Source organism: Acaromyces ingoldii (assembly GCF_003144295.1).
Source record: "Acaromyces ingoldii strain MCA 4198 unplaced genomic scaffold FA10scaffold_5, whole genome shotgun sequence".
In the NCBI taxonomy this organism is placed as follows: Eukaryota; Fungi; Basidiomycota; class Exobasidiomycetes; order Exobasidiales; family Cryptobasidiaceae; genus Acaromyces; species Acaromyces ingoldii.
This window is the reverse complement of record NW_020290251.1, coordinates 404,398-417,325: the sequence shown is the minus strand read 5'-3', so window position 1 is coordinate 417,325 and position 12,928 is coordinate 404,398. Positions and strand designations below refer to the sequence as shown.

At 59.2% G+C, this 12,928-nt stretch overlaps 5 protein-coding genes across 5 annotated transcripts; 2 read left to right on the top strand and 3 right to left on the bottom strand.

The window, feature by feature from the left end:
• The first annotated feature begins 9 nt into the window (after window positions 1-9).
• FA10DRAFT_268407 (hypothetical protein) lies at window positions 10-1,681 on the top strand. Its single transcript, XM_025522316.1, has one exon. The coding sequence runs from the start codon at window positions 341-343 to the stop codon at window positions 1,526-1,528; it is 1,188 nt and encodes a 395-aa protein (XP_025375391.1). The 5' UTR covers window positions 10-340; the 3' UTR covers window positions 1,529-1,681.
• A 48-nt stretch (window positions 1,682-1,729) lies between these two features.
• On the bottom strand, window positions 1,730-2,944 carry FA10DRAFT_268405 (hypothetical protein). Its single transcript, XM_025522315.1, has 4 exons — window positions 2,678-2,944; window positions 2,578-2,618; window positions 2,429-2,508; window positions 1,730-2,352 (listed from the first exon to the last, which is right to left on the bottom strand). Exons 1-4 carry the CDS (start codon window positions 2,678-2,680, stop codon window positions 1,916-1,918), a joined length of 561 nt encoding a protein of 186 aa, XP_025375390.1. The 5' UTR covers window positions 2,681-2,944; the 3' UTR covers window positions 1,730-1,915.
• Window positions 2,945-3,941: 997 nt separating this feature from the next.
• On the bottom strand, window positions 3,942-6,270 carry FA10DRAFT_156722 (hypothetical protein). Its single transcript, XM_025518130.1, has 4 exons — window positions 5,757-6,270; window positions 4,933-5,700; window positions 4,357-4,872; window positions 3,942-4,281 (listed from the first exon to the last, which is right to left on the bottom strand). Exons 1-4 carry the CDS (start codon window positions 6,174-6,176, stop codon window positions 4,045-4,047), a joined length of 1,941 nt encoding a protein of 646 aa, XP_025375389.1. The 5' UTR covers window positions 6,177-6,270; the 3' UTR covers window positions 3,942-4,044.
• Window positions 6,271-6,412: 142 nt separating this feature from the next.
• On the top strand, window positions 6,413-7,559 carry FA10DRAFT_243569 (hypothetical protein). Its single transcript, XM_025519316.1, has 2 exons — window positions 6,413-7,004; window positions 7,071-7,559. Exons 1-2 carry the CDS (start codon window positions 6,494-6,496, stop codon window positions 7,409-7,411), a joined length of 852 nt encoding a protein of 283 aa, XP_025375388.1. The 5' UTR covers window positions 6,413-6,493; the 3' UTR covers window positions 7,412-7,559.
• Window positions 7,430-12,809, bottom strand: FA10DRAFT_268403 (hypothetical protein). Its single transcript, XM_025522314.1, has 3 exons — window positions 10,710-12,809; window positions 10,416-10,634; window positions 7,430-10,354 (listed from the first exon to the last, which is right to left on the bottom strand). The coding sequence occupies exons 1-3, from the start codon at window positions 12,357-12,359 to the stop codon at window positions 7,583-7,585; spliced, it is 4,641 nt and encodes a 1,546-aa protein (XP_025375387.1). The 5' UTR covers window positions 12,360-12,809; the 3' UTR covers window positions 7,430-7,582.
• Window positions 12,810-12,928: the final 119 nt, after the last annotated feature.

The window sequence follows — 12,928 nt, the reverse complement described above, 5'->3', positions numbered from 1 at the left end:
CCACCCATCAGGATGCGCCTCCTCGCTAGAAGAATGTAAACATTGCTTTGACTTCAAGAAGTCTAATCGTAAGTGCATGGGGCCGAGCCATGGCTACGATGAAATCTATCCGACAGGCGGACCGAATTGGGCCCTTCTCCTACCTCGTCAGCTCTCCTGCCTTCTGGTCACTTCGTACAAATTTGACCAGAAGGTGGGGGGCTCTACATGGCTGTCGGGGTGGGGTCGAGCTCGTTGTGGAGAGCCGGATTGCTGAGCTTTTCTTGCGCGTCGTTTGTCTTGGTGTATTGTCAGATATGCTGACTTGCTGCGTCTTCCAGAAGTAAAAATTTGAGGAACAATGTCCTATCACTATGACGCATACGGCTTCCCCAGGGGACGTATGAGAGGTGTACCTCACCGATATGGTGATGATGGCGGTCGACGACGATACGAGCCGTATGGGCACTCGTTGTCGTCCATCGATGGATCCTCCCATTCGGCCTATTACGCCGCCAATGGCATTGGGCCTTCCTCTTCCTCTCGACCAACCCTGCCCTCCCATGATAGCCTTTCTCGGGGCGTAGGGAGCCGTGCAGTCCAGCCTAGCCGCAGCGCTGTCTCAAGGAACCATAAGGACTTCGGCTTCGCCTTCATTGGAAGAGACATGGAAGAGAGAGTCAAGCAAATCGTTAAGGACAGCGATGCGGCTCTACTGGCACCGAGGGGACCTCCAGCTACCTCTAACTCCCTATCCAAGGGCAACTCTACACCACTTCCCACCACACCCTCCTCGTCTCGTACTCCTCATCACGTTCCTGGCTCCTCTTCTGACGACCGAGGCGACACGACGCCGACGTCAACGCAAGCGCAGAGCCGTCCTGTTCTGACACCCACCATGATCGTCGACGAATTCAAACGAGCGGGCCACTTTGATGCGGTTCGCAAGAAGCTCCTTCAGACCTTCAACGGCAACAGCGCTGGCGCGAATGGCAGCTCCTATAAAAAGGATTTCCTCGACTCCATCGGAGATTATCTCTTGCAACGACTTCGAGATCTGCCAGATGAAGCCCGGCAGAATCTGGCAAAGCGAGAGGCCAGACTGCAGCATTCGGAAGTGACGCGGTGGATCGATGAGGATGCCAGAGGTGCAAGGGTGATGGGTGATGCCGTCGAGGAACTAAGAAAGCGCGGAATGATTTTCGGTCATAAGGGCGGAGAAGAGAACGATGGCGAGGTTGGCAGATTCCTCAAGGAGAAGCTGAGTGAGATCGTGAGGAGCGAGAGAAGGGCCAAGGGCTGGACCGAGGGTGAGGAAGAGCAGAACGAGCACGAGCACGAAAACGAGGAAGAGGATACTGCTACGGCAGCGGAGAGCAAGGTCAAAGAGGACGGCATGGAGGAAAACGGCAGAGCCGCAGACGAAGAAGAAAGCAAGGCTTCTGAACTACAGGGAGAGGACAAAAGCGATGCAATGCCTGAGAGGACGGGAGAGCATCCCGGCGCACCGGAAGATCCAGCAGATCGGCACATCAGCGATAATATTTGAGCCCAAAGGTTCGCACTGTCATCGCCTTCACTTGATTACAAGGAAGACGCTGCCTTCATCAACCACAACATTTTAATGGTATACGACCTTAACACATTGTACTGTACTGTACTTCTACCTGACTGCATCACAATCAATGCGCGTCCTCATCACCAAGGCGAGCCGAGCACAACGATGATTCATACATGGACATTGAATAATGTGGAAGTCTTGTCGAGCACAGAGGGGTGAAAGAGGGGTTGGTGGACCTCAAGGAAAGAAGAAAAGAAAGTAAAGAAGGAATGTTATACAATAGCTTAAGGGGCAAGGATGTGGGGGAGAGGAATGGGGGTGATGCTTGCTTGATGCAGAATGTAGAGACGACGTACTTGGCCCGAGAAGCTACCTCTAAAGCTCCATGTCGCCTGCTTCGTCTTCGCTAAAGCTGCCCACATCGCTCATTTCCTCTTCCTCTTCCTCATCGCTCTCCTTTTCCTCTTCGCCTGCGTCGTCTGCAGCGGCCTTGGTGGCGTACCTCTGCACATACTCCTTGACTTTGGCCTCGTACGTCTTTGGCTCACGCATCAGCAGCGCGGCCGCCTCGCCATTGAGCGGGTCCGTCGGGTTTGGGTAGCGAAGGAGCTGGGGCAAGAAGACTTCAAAGATGTTGATCATGTCAAACATGGGCGACCACGTCTGGTTGATGACGTCGAGGCACACGCTACCGGAGAGCTCGTCGATGTTTGGATGGAAGATCTTGTTCATGAAGCCGATCGAGGGTGACTTGTAAGGGTACGAATCTTGCAGCTCAACGTGGATCTTCCACACGCCGCCCTGAAAGGGAGCTGTCACGGGCAAAAAGCCAGGTCGAAGATGGTCAGCGACGGCTCTGGTGAAAGCTGTCGGCGGCTCCTGACTCACTCTCTTCCGGGCCCTTGAAGCGGACAAAGAACTCCTGCATGCTGTCGTTGACTAGTGTTACCTCGTGATCCGACATGAGGCTACATCACACGACTTTGGTCAGCATCGAAGACCAGAGAGACCCAAGGCTCAGGCTCATCCACACTCACAGCTTCATCATGTCCGTCTCGATCCTGCGCTTGGGGGAGCTGTAAAGGGGGAGTCAGCCTGTGGATTCGGATTGGGAAGGATGCGAGGGGCAGTACTCATCATCTTGACTGATCGAAAAGCTCTAGAGATTTGAAAGAGAGGAGAAGCGACTGTGGTGTGAGCAATCAAGGCGGTGATCCTGGTTGCGTGGGTTTAGGGCGTGTTGCAGTGTGTGTGGAGATTGGGGCTCAGCAGTAGGCGGAGGGGCCTAGGTCCCTGTGAAGTTGGAGGGGATGGAGTGTGGTGACTTCTGCAAGCTTGCTCGGACCGACGCTTCGGTTCGTCGGGGATAGGGTAAGCTCGGTGCTAGTCTTGGCGAGGACTGGTGGTGGTGGTGGTGGTAGTGTTGGTCTAGAGGGAGGGAGTCAGTGGGTATCGATAGGGTGTCAATCAAGGGCGGGCACGCGATAGCGCCGCCATCTCGGCCGACCTACAGGGTCGCTATTCAATTTTGAAAGTGGAGTCGCGACTTTTCGCAAAAGGCGGGCACAAACACTTAATGCTGACCTATCGATGATTGGATGAAACAGGATGGAGAGGAACAATGGATGTATACACAGTGGTTGAAGGATCACGGCTGCCTGCTTCTGGTCGGAGCCCAGCCCAGACCAAGGCCTTGCTGTTGTCCGGCGGCGCTGTTACCGGCGCCACCAGCACTCGCACCGCCCTGCTTGTTGACACCGTCTCTTCCGCCGTCCTGCGCCAGCTGCTCCCACTTGCGAATAGCCGTCATGACGACAGAATCTTGGGCCACACTCTTGGGAGGCACGGCAGGGCCGGATAGCTCAGCCATGTTGGGACTAGCAGAGGGCGTGGTTCGTGCTGCATGAGGATTAGGCATCCTCTCTTGAAGGAGGCCGGCGTCAGTGGCCTGTCGTTTTGACGGCGACGTCCTCGTAGGGTCAGCATCGGGCGCAGGAGATCGTGCAGGCGATGAAGGCGCGGAGCCAGGGTTCCTTGGCGGCTGAAAGAACTTGCCAGCGGGCGCCGTTGTCCTCTTGGGCGAAGCAGGCGCCTTGCCGCCTACGAGCCATTTGCCCGTGTTGCTGGCCACTTCGTTGCTCTTTGAGGGGCCAGCAGCGGGTGTCGTGGCTGGATTCGGAGCCGAAGCTGCTTTTACTGGCGAATTTGGCTTGGAGGAAGAAGGCTGGGTGGGGACCGTAGGCTGCTTCTGGCAATGTTCCCGCGAATCACCGGTAACCTGCTCCAGCATTGAGCCCATGCTGAACGCATCGTCTGGCGAGGAAAAGGCATCGGCTGCCAGTGAGAGCGAGGGGGTTCCACTGTGGCTCGCTGGGAGCGAGTCTTGGCCTCCATGGCGTGCGCCCTTGCTAGGGGACTCCTTGCGCGAAGCGTTCTGCCAGTACTCAATCTCGACTGGAATGCGGAAGCCTGTCCGTCGGGCGTAGTTGAGGTAGCGGGAGAGCTCAAGGTGAAGGAAGGGATAGTAGTGTTGTGAAGCTTGTCGCAAGGCCTTGGACAAATTTCGTCAGGTCAGTCCACCATTTGAGACTAGTAGAGACGGCGGCACTCACTCCAAAGACTCGGTCGATACCAGAGCTGAAGAGCAAGCGATGGAAGTCGACGTCGAGACTCTGCTGCTGCTTTCTCGCCAAACGCGAGACCTGGGACGACACTTTGTTCAATAGCCGCAGCTTCGTTGTCTGGCAAGATGGGAAAAGATTCATCAGTTCAACCGTAAAAGGATCAACTTAAAAGGAAAGCAGCCTCAGCCTCACGAGATAGTGCATCGCTTCGTTCTCGATACCGCCCGTCATACCACTGGGTACCTGGGGACCTTCGATGGCCCTGGCGTCGAGATCGGCGAGAGCCCAGAAGCGATTACCACCGTGGGTAAAGGCCCAGTAGTAGTTGCGTGCAATGTCGTACAGCTCATTGACAAAGACTTTGAAGGGCCGAGGCGTATGGCTGGACTTTACAAAGTCGACGATGGCCTCTTTCGATGGGTCCCGAGGGCTGTGCATGAGGCAAAGGAGCAGGGTGACGTTGGCAGGCGCTGCGGGAGAGGCGGACTGAATCGCTTGGAGGGTCGATGATTTTTCGCGCTTCTCCAGAACATCGTGGAGCTCCTTTGAAGAGGCAGTGGTGGCCCACGGGAGATCAGCAAGGAGAAGGAGTATCTCGACGAGGTGCTTGCGGGTTGTAAGATCGCCCGGACGCTTCTCTGAGCAGAGCAGGTCATTGAGCTCGCCAAAGGGACTGGGCATCGACGATTGCAGCGCTGCTTTGCCTCTCTGCGGGGAGAAAAGGAGTGAGCGTGCGAACAGATCAATGCAGTGCCTTGTCCAACTCACATCAGTCGTGGGGAGGGCTACAAAACATCTGAGAAGCTCATGAAGGGCTTGATCATCGTGCTGCTCTTCTCTCCACTCCATGTCGACGAGTTCCTGAAGCCGGGCGAGCATGGCCGCGTAGCCACCCTGCTCAATAAATTCGGCCATCCACGAAGGACTCTCCGATGACAGGACGGCTCTCATACGCTTGAGCTTGGCCACATCCAGGTGCGAGGCAGCTGTCGTCTTGAGCATCGTCGCATAGGCCGTGGCCGTCATCACATTTGGTCCGGCACCCCCTGCTGCTGCCGAGTGGGCGCTGCTGAAGCTCGAAGCTCTGCTTCTCGAGGCACCTCCCAGGGGCAGAAAGACGGAAGAGCCGTGACTCTGGTTGCTGGCAGCTGTCATCTTGTCGGAACTCGACCGCTTCTTCTTCGGGTCACAGCCCTCCGTCGGCGACGACTGAGAGGTCTGACTGCTCCCCGATGTCTGTCGAGACGCAGGGCCCCCACCGAAGAACGACGTTTTCCTCGGCGGCGGAGGCATCAGGTCAGACTCGTCTCCTTCAGTCGCCTCGTCGTTTAGGTTGGTGCTGCTCTTGCTCTTCTTTAGTCGGTCCGAGATGGCCGGCCGGCTCTTTGAAGATTTTCTGCCGCTGCCTCCGCTTCCCGTCGCTGCATGTAGCGACGCTAGACTCAGCGTCTCTTTTCCCTTGACCATCGACTCTTTGACTTTTGGGTCCATCGCTAGGAGCTTGGCCCTCAGCGTCGCGGGTACCTCCATCTCCGACTGTTGGTCTGGGGTCAGCCTGGGCGTGTCTTCATAATGACTTGCCGTGAACTCACGAGCATGTTGTGGAAGTCGTGGTTGATCTCCTCTCGACTTCTTGGCAACACATCTTCCGTAGTTGCTCTTGATCTGCTCGCGCTCCTCTCCCTCTCTCGTCTTTCGCTCGTCTTCCTCGACGACGACTCCTGCACGACGACGGCCTTTCTTTCGGGCGAAACGTTTCTCAGCGGGACGCCCAGCTTGTACGTCTGTCCTGCCGACGAGGCATCAGGAGCTTGCCTTGTCGGCGATGCAGCCCTCGAGAGCGCGACGTTTTCCTTGCCGGGCGACGCAGGCTGCGGCCGTCTCGTCAGCGACCTGCTCCGTCCTCTGCCTTCTTCGCCCTCGTCGCCCCTGCGCTGCGACCGTGCCGCGTTGCTCCGTTTCAGCTCGGCATGGCCCGTTGGCGACACTGGTCGAGGCATTGCAGACGACATCGTGTCCCAGCACTGTCAGTGACAAGATCTATGCGTCTGATCCAACAAGAGAGGAATAGATCGAGATAGAGAAAGCGTCACGCACGACCAAGCCTCAAAAGTGGAAGTTCACAAAAAGGCACACGCGCGCGCTCTCTCTTTCTCTCTCGCACAAGCCAGCATCAAAAACAACACAATCTCCTCTGAAGTCAGACATCGGGCGCGTCTCTGCACGTGTTTTTTTTTTCAGCTTTCTTCCCAGCTTTTTTGTTACCGACGACGACGACGACGGCAGCAAGCGAGTGTTGAAGAAGCACGACGACGATGGCTCGGTGAGGATGCCAAAGGGACGCAGAGGGCCTGCGCCTGTCCGCAAGAAGAAACCTGCCAGTGCCAACGAGGGTGATGTCGCCGAGGCGCACGAGGAGGAGCCGTCGTTTACGTCGACGAGCAACGGCCCACTCCTGACGCTCCTCTTTCGCTCGGCCAGGGCGCAGCACGAGGCGCTGGCCCGTGTCGAGTCGTACTACGAGTCGGCGGTCTCATCGACCGAGGGTGGCGACAAGAAGCGCTATCTCACGCTGGAAGAGGCGCGCCAGGCGAAGCTGTGCAGAAACTACGAAGCATTCAACCTGCCCGTCGACGTCGTGCGGACGTGGCTTGCAGAGATGCGCACCGTCGAGCGGCAGCAGCAGCAGCAGCAGCAGCAGCAGCAGCACTCGTCAGACATCGAGGCAGATGACAGGGAATGGTGGCGTCACTTCTGCAACCCAGCCGAATCCGCCTTGCTCTCGCATTTAGCCTCTTTGGGCTGCCTTCAGGACGATGGAGAGGAAGAGAAGAAAGAAGGTGGTGGTGGAGGAGGAGGAGGAGGAGGAGGAGGAGGAGGAGGAGGAGGAGAAGGACAAAAGCGAGCGCCAACGTATCTCATCTCTGCCTTGGCCTCGCAAGCGACAGCATCACTCGCACACGAGTCCCTCCATGCCCTCTACTTTCTCCACCCGACCTACCGCAACGAGGTGGGCCGGCTGTACGACGAAGAGATCCCGCGCAAGATGCAGTCCATCATCGAGCATGACCTCTCGATGCGCGGCTACGACCGGCGCGTCTGGCTCGACGAGTTCCAGGCGTACGTCTCCAACGACGCGGGCGAGTTCGGCGCCAAGCCAAAGGAGGCCTGTGCAGAAGTTCGCAGCCGTCTGCGGGAGATTCAGAGGCTCTGTTGGCACGAGGCTGGGCTAGAGCAGCAGCAATGAATGGAAGGGGACGCGCCCTAAGTTTTTCAGCTCTTAGAAGACACAAGTTTGCGTGACAGAAATTGCTGTTTGGTGAAGAGAGAGAGAGAGAAGGAAAAGGGTAATGAGAAGTGGGGAATGTATAGAAGAAAGAGATGATAGTGATAGTTATAGGGACTTGATACAGATTCTTCAAGAGACGGGAGGAGGCGATCGAGGGTTGCCCCCTCCGCCGTACTGCTGCGGGTAGTGGTGAGCAGATGAGGCTGGGCTCGGCTGAGACGGCATGGGCGGGCGCGGCGCTGAGCGGTGGGACCTCGTGCTGCCGGCAGGGCTTGCGGGCACCGAGGACGAGGCAGAGGACCACGCTTGGGGCCGTCCATACTGATCGTACGAGGTGCCGGGAAGCTGGAGCGTGTGGTCGTGCTGCGATGCCGACGGCTCGCGGCTCCGCGCCGACTTGGTCGAGGATGCGTAGCGAGGGGAAGCCATGGGCGAGGGAATGTACGAGTAGGTGCCTCCACCGCTGCCTACGCCCGCCATGGCCGACGACGGCGGCTGCAGCGACTCGAAGCTTGCCTTTGCCGCCCATTCTTGCTGTTGCCGCTGGTGCAGCTGCGCCGCCGGCGTCGCATGCAGTGCCTCGTCTCCTACTGGACTCTGTAGTTGCTGCTGTGCTCCTCCTCCTCCTCCTCCTGCCTCGTCTTCGAGTGTGTCGTCCGCTGCGTCTCCCGTCAGGTCCACCTGGTCGATCTCCTCGACATGGGAGCTCAGCCGGTTCCGGCCCTGGGGTCCCCCGAGGAGCTTGTCGGCCTCCTCCTCGTTGTACGACAAGCTGTTGCGATTGTGACGCGACGATGACGTGGCCGTTCCCAGGTCGTGCACCTGTCCATCAGCAGCATGCAGGGCATTACCAGCGATCCAGCTCGTCCGGTTGCCCTTCTTGGACCTTGCCCGTGGCGTAGAGGGCGCCGCTGCCCCTGCCGTGCTCTCGGCACTGCTCTGGTGAAAGTCCTGCGACAGCGCATCGGCGAAATGCTCGCTCCCGTCGACGCTGCCCTCTCGGCCCTGGCTCCGGTGCGAAGAAAAGCTCTCTTTGCCCAGCTCCTCGTTGTCGGGCGGGATAATGTCCTCTTCGATCAGCCTCGGCGCAGGCTCACCCCTTGCGTCGGTGTAGAAGACCCAGTCGAACTCGGTGAGAAAGAGAGCAAAGACACCGGCAGGAATGCCCAGCGTGGGGCTAAAGACGATGCCGACGTTTCGCATCGTCATCTTGTTCTCGTCCTGTCGCTCAATGATCTTGATCAGGTGGCTGCACAGCGTTCGCAGCACAGAGTAGTTGGGCAGGGGCAGCATCGAGACGAGCTGGCCCAGCTCATTGACACGCTCCTTGCGGTCAAGGATGTCGTTTGCGCGCATGAAATCGAGATGCAGCTCGCTGGTCAGCACGCTGCTGGGAAGCTCGCGAAAGAAAGTCTTGAGAAGACCGGCGACAGCGTGTGGGTCGTGCATCGGCTCAGTCGGCGCCAGGAGGTCGACATCGCCCTGTGCATTGAAGCGATCCTTGAGCGACTTGATGACGGCAGAAGAGCCAGAGAGGCGGTAGATGCCCTCCTCGGAGGCCGCATTGCGCTTCTCCAGATACTCGATGCATCTGTACACGACCGACGGTAGCTCCAGCCCCTCGGAGATGTTTGAGGCAGCGATCGATTCGGCCAGCGGCACGCCAAAGACCTTCTTCGGTGGGGCATTCTTGTCGGCCGAGCCACCACTACCGCCACCGCCGCCTGCAAATCTTTGCCAGAAGCGTTTCTTGTTGCCCTCGCTCGAAGGAGCAGCCGCTGTCCCTACACCTGTGCTGCTGACCGCGCCGTTGTTGGCAGTGGCGATGGCAGTCGACGACGACGACGAGCTAGCTCCTCCCTCGTCTTTACCCCCAAACTTGAATCCAGTTGGGATGGGTGCCCCGTTCATCGGCCCGCTGATCGACGGTCGCAGAGGCCCACTGCTGCCGTGGCCACTGCTGTTGTTGCCGCTGCTGCTCCCCTTGGACGCGCTTCCTCCCGGCGCGCCGCCGCCGCTCATCGTCGCTGTGCCCTTGTTCTCTGGCGTGCTTGGACGCTGGGTATCGTAGGAAGTAGCGTGATGCGCACTGCGGCTATCGTGGGAGTTGCCTGGCGCAATGGCGGAAACGTAGGTGTCTTGCGACGCCTTTCGCTGCTGGCCCCTGCTCGTCGACGAGATCAGGGCCGGCTGGTGCGCCTGCGCCAATGCAATCTGCTGCTGAGGCGGCGACGAGGGAAGCATGCTCTCGTTGCTGCCATACTGGAGCGAGTCGGAGAAAGACCTGCCCATCTCTGTCCCTGTCCCAAAGCCGGCCGAGGAGGAAGGCAGAACCGTGTCTCCGCCGCTCGACGGCGGCTGATGAGTCGATTGGGGTCCATATCGTCTCGCCGCCGCTGCCGACGACGACGACGCCGGCATCAAAGCTGGCTCGGAGCCTCGGCCAAAGGAGCCCGTCTGACTGCCAGAATGCTTGTGCGACACGTCTTCTGCTCGGGCCCGCGTAGGCGAGCGCGGGTTAGGCGGCTGCACGAGCGTAGTGCTGCTGCTGGTGCTGATGCTCATGCCAGAGTTCTTGACAGCAGCGCTGGGACGACTTTGCGAGAGCGCCTTCGTTGGCGACGAAGGTGGCAGAGCAGCTGTTTGTCCCGTCTCCTTCTCCAGCTCGGCAATGGTGCGGACGAGAATGTCGACCCATTCATCGCGCTCATCGTCGCTCTCTGCGCACAGGACGTGTCGCACCATTTGTGGCTGTTCAGCCGCCGACGAGGGCGGTCTCTTTTCGAGAATAAGGAAGGCGTGTCGGTATGAGTTCTCGTCCAGCTCAGCCGTGGCGCTGCGCTGCTGTCTTCCAATCTGGGCTCCCGTCACGGCAATGCTGCCCAGGTGCGCACCTCCACGCTGTAGAGTAATGTATCATGCATCAGCCACTTGCTCACTGGATCATGGCAAAGGCACTCACCGATTCGTAGTAGTCGAGCTTGTTGCCCGAGAGTCTGTACAGCCGAGTGACCCATCTGCCCATGTTCTGCCCCTTTTTGGTGAGGAAGCCCTCCTTGGTCATGGCCTGCGGATCGCGCAACTTCGTGGGGACGACATCGGTGCAGAGGAACGTGCAGAGATCGTCTTTGTCGGGGAGGGAAATCGCGAGAAGATTCTGCAGGTAGGCATCCAAGATTGCCTGAAGAGCATCCAATGTCTCGTCAGCAAGTCTTCCTTCATCACTGTCACATCAAGCGACAGAGGAGACACTCACCTTGCGCTGGTCCACTTTGCTCGGTGCATGGTCCTTGAACAAGGTCCGGTCGGGCAGCTGCGCACTGCCGATGCGTTTGGCTGCCGTCTTGCCGTGCTTTTGTTTCAGGCGAGCGTCGAGGGCCAGGACGTCGGAGTAGAGCTTTTCGACCCGCCACGACTGAGGATGCGAGGGAGAGACGTTGCCGCCACGGCTGCTGGATGCCTTTGAGGGCACAGCGCCGACATCGATGGCGATGTAAAAGGAGATGACCTCGCGACCACGCTCATTGGATCGCAGGTTGGAGCCTGCCACACTGAGTCGAGCATTTGCCAGCCGTGAGGCGTCGAGCCGGGGTGCGGACCCACCAAGGGACTCGACGGACATAGTTCGCGCGCTTCTCGCAAAGTTTGCTGCCATCGGCGACGGAGGAAACGTTCGCGCCGTGTTGCTCAGGCTGCTGGTGCTGCCGTTGCCTGCCTGATGGTGAGCAAAGGTGTTGCGTGTGGGTGACGTGGGCACCTCGCCCGGCTGCTGCTGCTGCTGCTGCTGCTGCTGCTGCTGATGCTGGGATCGAGGCGGCGGTCGCTGTATAGTATTGGCGGGTGAGTCGGAAGACGGAAGAGATCGAGGGGCGACGGTAGAGGCCTCGCTGGGTTCTCGCACGCTGCTGCGCGGGCCAATAGTTTCGTCTGCGGCGGCGGCGGCGGCGGTGGCGTCGGAGCGCGAAAAAGATGACTGGGGTGCCTCGTCATCCGACGGCGCCGCCGAACTGCCGTCAATGGCCTCGTAGTCTTGGCTCTCGAAGCTCATTCGACGGCCGTGACCTTCGGATTGAGCGCGGGCGGCCAGCTGAGCGGCCGCCCTCTGCTGCATAATCGACGATTGCTGAGAAAGATCCCCTGATCGCAAATCGGCGGCGGCCGTCGATGTCGCCGCCGCCGCTGCAGCTGCTGCTCCTGCTGCTGCTCCTGCTGCTCCTGCTGCTCCTGCTCCTGCTACTGACCGTGCTGTCGGGGCTAACGTCGATTCAGTTGCCGACCCTGTACCTCGGTCAGTGGAAGACGCGGCAGCGGCAGGTGCAGGTGCTGGGGCGGTGCCACCGCCGCCCTGCGCGAAGACTGGCTGCGAGGATGTGGACGAGGACGACTGGGCCTGGCTCATAAGGTCCTGATCAGGCGTGCCTCGCTCTCGTAGACCATCCGATGAAGGGGATGCCGAATCCAACTCGCCGGCACCTCTTCTCCGAGATGACGAGAGAGGCGGTGCTGCCAGTGGTGATCCTCTTGAAGAAGACGGCCCGGCGACAGCAACGGCGCCAGGCCCAGGCGAGTTGCCCTCGTGCGATGTCCTCGACGCGGCCGTTTGCGCCTCGTTGGGATCTCTCTTTGGTCTCCGCATCAGGTTCCAGATGCGCATGTTCTCCGTCTGCAGTCGGTTGGCCTCGAGGCAGAGCTGGTTTCGCTCGGCCAGGACCTCGTCGAGGGCCCGAGTAGCGTCGCCACCTGCCCTCGCCAGCGCATCGGCCAGGGAGAGCGGTTTGAGTGTAGCCCTGTTCGAGGTCGATGAGGATGTGATTCCGGCGCGCGAGGACGAGGCATGTGACGTCGTCGAGGCCTCATCTTGGTTCGCGCGGACGCGCTCGGCCGCCTCAGCCCGGGCCGACGACATGACCGCCTCACTCCTGCTCCTGCTCCTGCTCCTGCTCCTGTTCCTGTTCCGGCTCCTTATCCCGCTCCTGCTCCTGCGCCTTCTTCTCCTCCTCCCACCAGGTCGAGTCGATCCCGCCTTGGATGGGGCCTAGGCGGGTGTTTGTGTGTGAGCTCGCGTGTGTGTATTGTAGAAAAAGGACAGAGGCTGCCTTGCAGCTCGAAGCTTCATCCACGCTTCCTCGCAGTCGCGCGCGCTCGAGCGCTGAATGCAGCACAGAGGAGGGAAAGGCCGAAATGAAAGAAGTAAAAGAAAACGGGAAAGCGATCGGCCGGTCGCGACCCGCAGCCGAGGTGAAGGGGTGGTCGGAGCAGACGACTGAAGACGTTGCGCCGAGGCTGCTTTGGCGTCGGCTGGCCCGGCCTTGACGTCAAGGAGGAGGCGCGGGTGACGTTGTAGGCAGATGCAAAGAGAGACGGGGAAGGAGGGAGAAAGAAAAATTAAAATTCAAAGAGAAAATGCAAGCTACAGGAGCTAGCTAGTGTAGCTAGTGTACTGTAGTCCAGCTAGTAGTAGTAAGTACTAGTGTA

Excerpts from the sequence above, each read along its gene's own strand:
- FA10DRAFT_268403 (XM_025522314.1), bottom strand. The coding sequence starts at position 12,359 with ATGTCGTCGGCCCGGGCTGAGGCGGCCGAGCGCGTCCGCGCGAACCAA. Across the intron at positions 10,635-10,709 it reads GCAAAGTGGACCAGCGCAAG|GCAATCTTGGATGCCTACCT; the intron begins GTGAGTGTCTCC and ends GATGCTCTTCAG. Across the intron at positions 10,355-10,415 it reads AGCTCGACTACTACGAATCG|CGTGGAGGTGCGCACCTGGG; the intron begins GTGAGTGCCTTT and ends ATTACTCTACAG.
- FA10DRAFT_156722 (XM_025518130.1), bottom strand. The coding sequence starts at position 6,176 with ATGTCGTCTGCAATGCCTCGACCAGTGTCGCCAACGGGCCATGCCGAG. Across the intron at positions 4,873-4,932 it reads TAGCCCTCCCCACGACTGAT|AGAGGCAAAGCAGCGCTGCA; the intron begins GTGAGTTGGACA and ends TTCTCCCCGCAG. Across the intron at positions 4,282-4,356 it reads ACGAAGCGATGCACTATCTC|ACAACGAAGCTGCGGCTATT; the intron begins GTGAGGCTGAGG and ends CCATCTTGCCAG.
- FA10DRAFT_268407 (XM_025522316.1), top strand. The coding sequence starts at position 341 with ATGTCCTATCACTATGACGCATACGGCTTCCCCAGGGGACGTATGAGA.
- FA10DRAFT_243569 (XM_025519316.1), top strand. The coding sequence starts at position 6,494 with ATGCCAAAGGGACGCAGAGGGCCTGCGCCTGTCCGCAAGAAGAAACCT. Across the intron at positions 7,005-7,070 it reads AGAGGAAGAGAAGAAAGAAG|CGCCAACGTATCTCATCTCT; the intron begins GTGGTGGTGGAG and ends GACAAAAGCGAG.
- FA10DRAFT_268405 (XM_025522315.1), bottom strand. Across the intron at positions 2,509-2,577 it reads GAGACGGACATGATGAAGCT|CCTCATGTCGGATCACGAGG; the intron begins GTGAGTGTGGAT and ends CGTGTGATGTAG. Across the intron at positions 2,353-2,428 it reads CTTCAAGGGCCCGGAAGAGA|CTCCCTTTCAGGGCGGCGTG; the intron begins GTGAGTCAGGAG and ends TGCCCGTGACAG.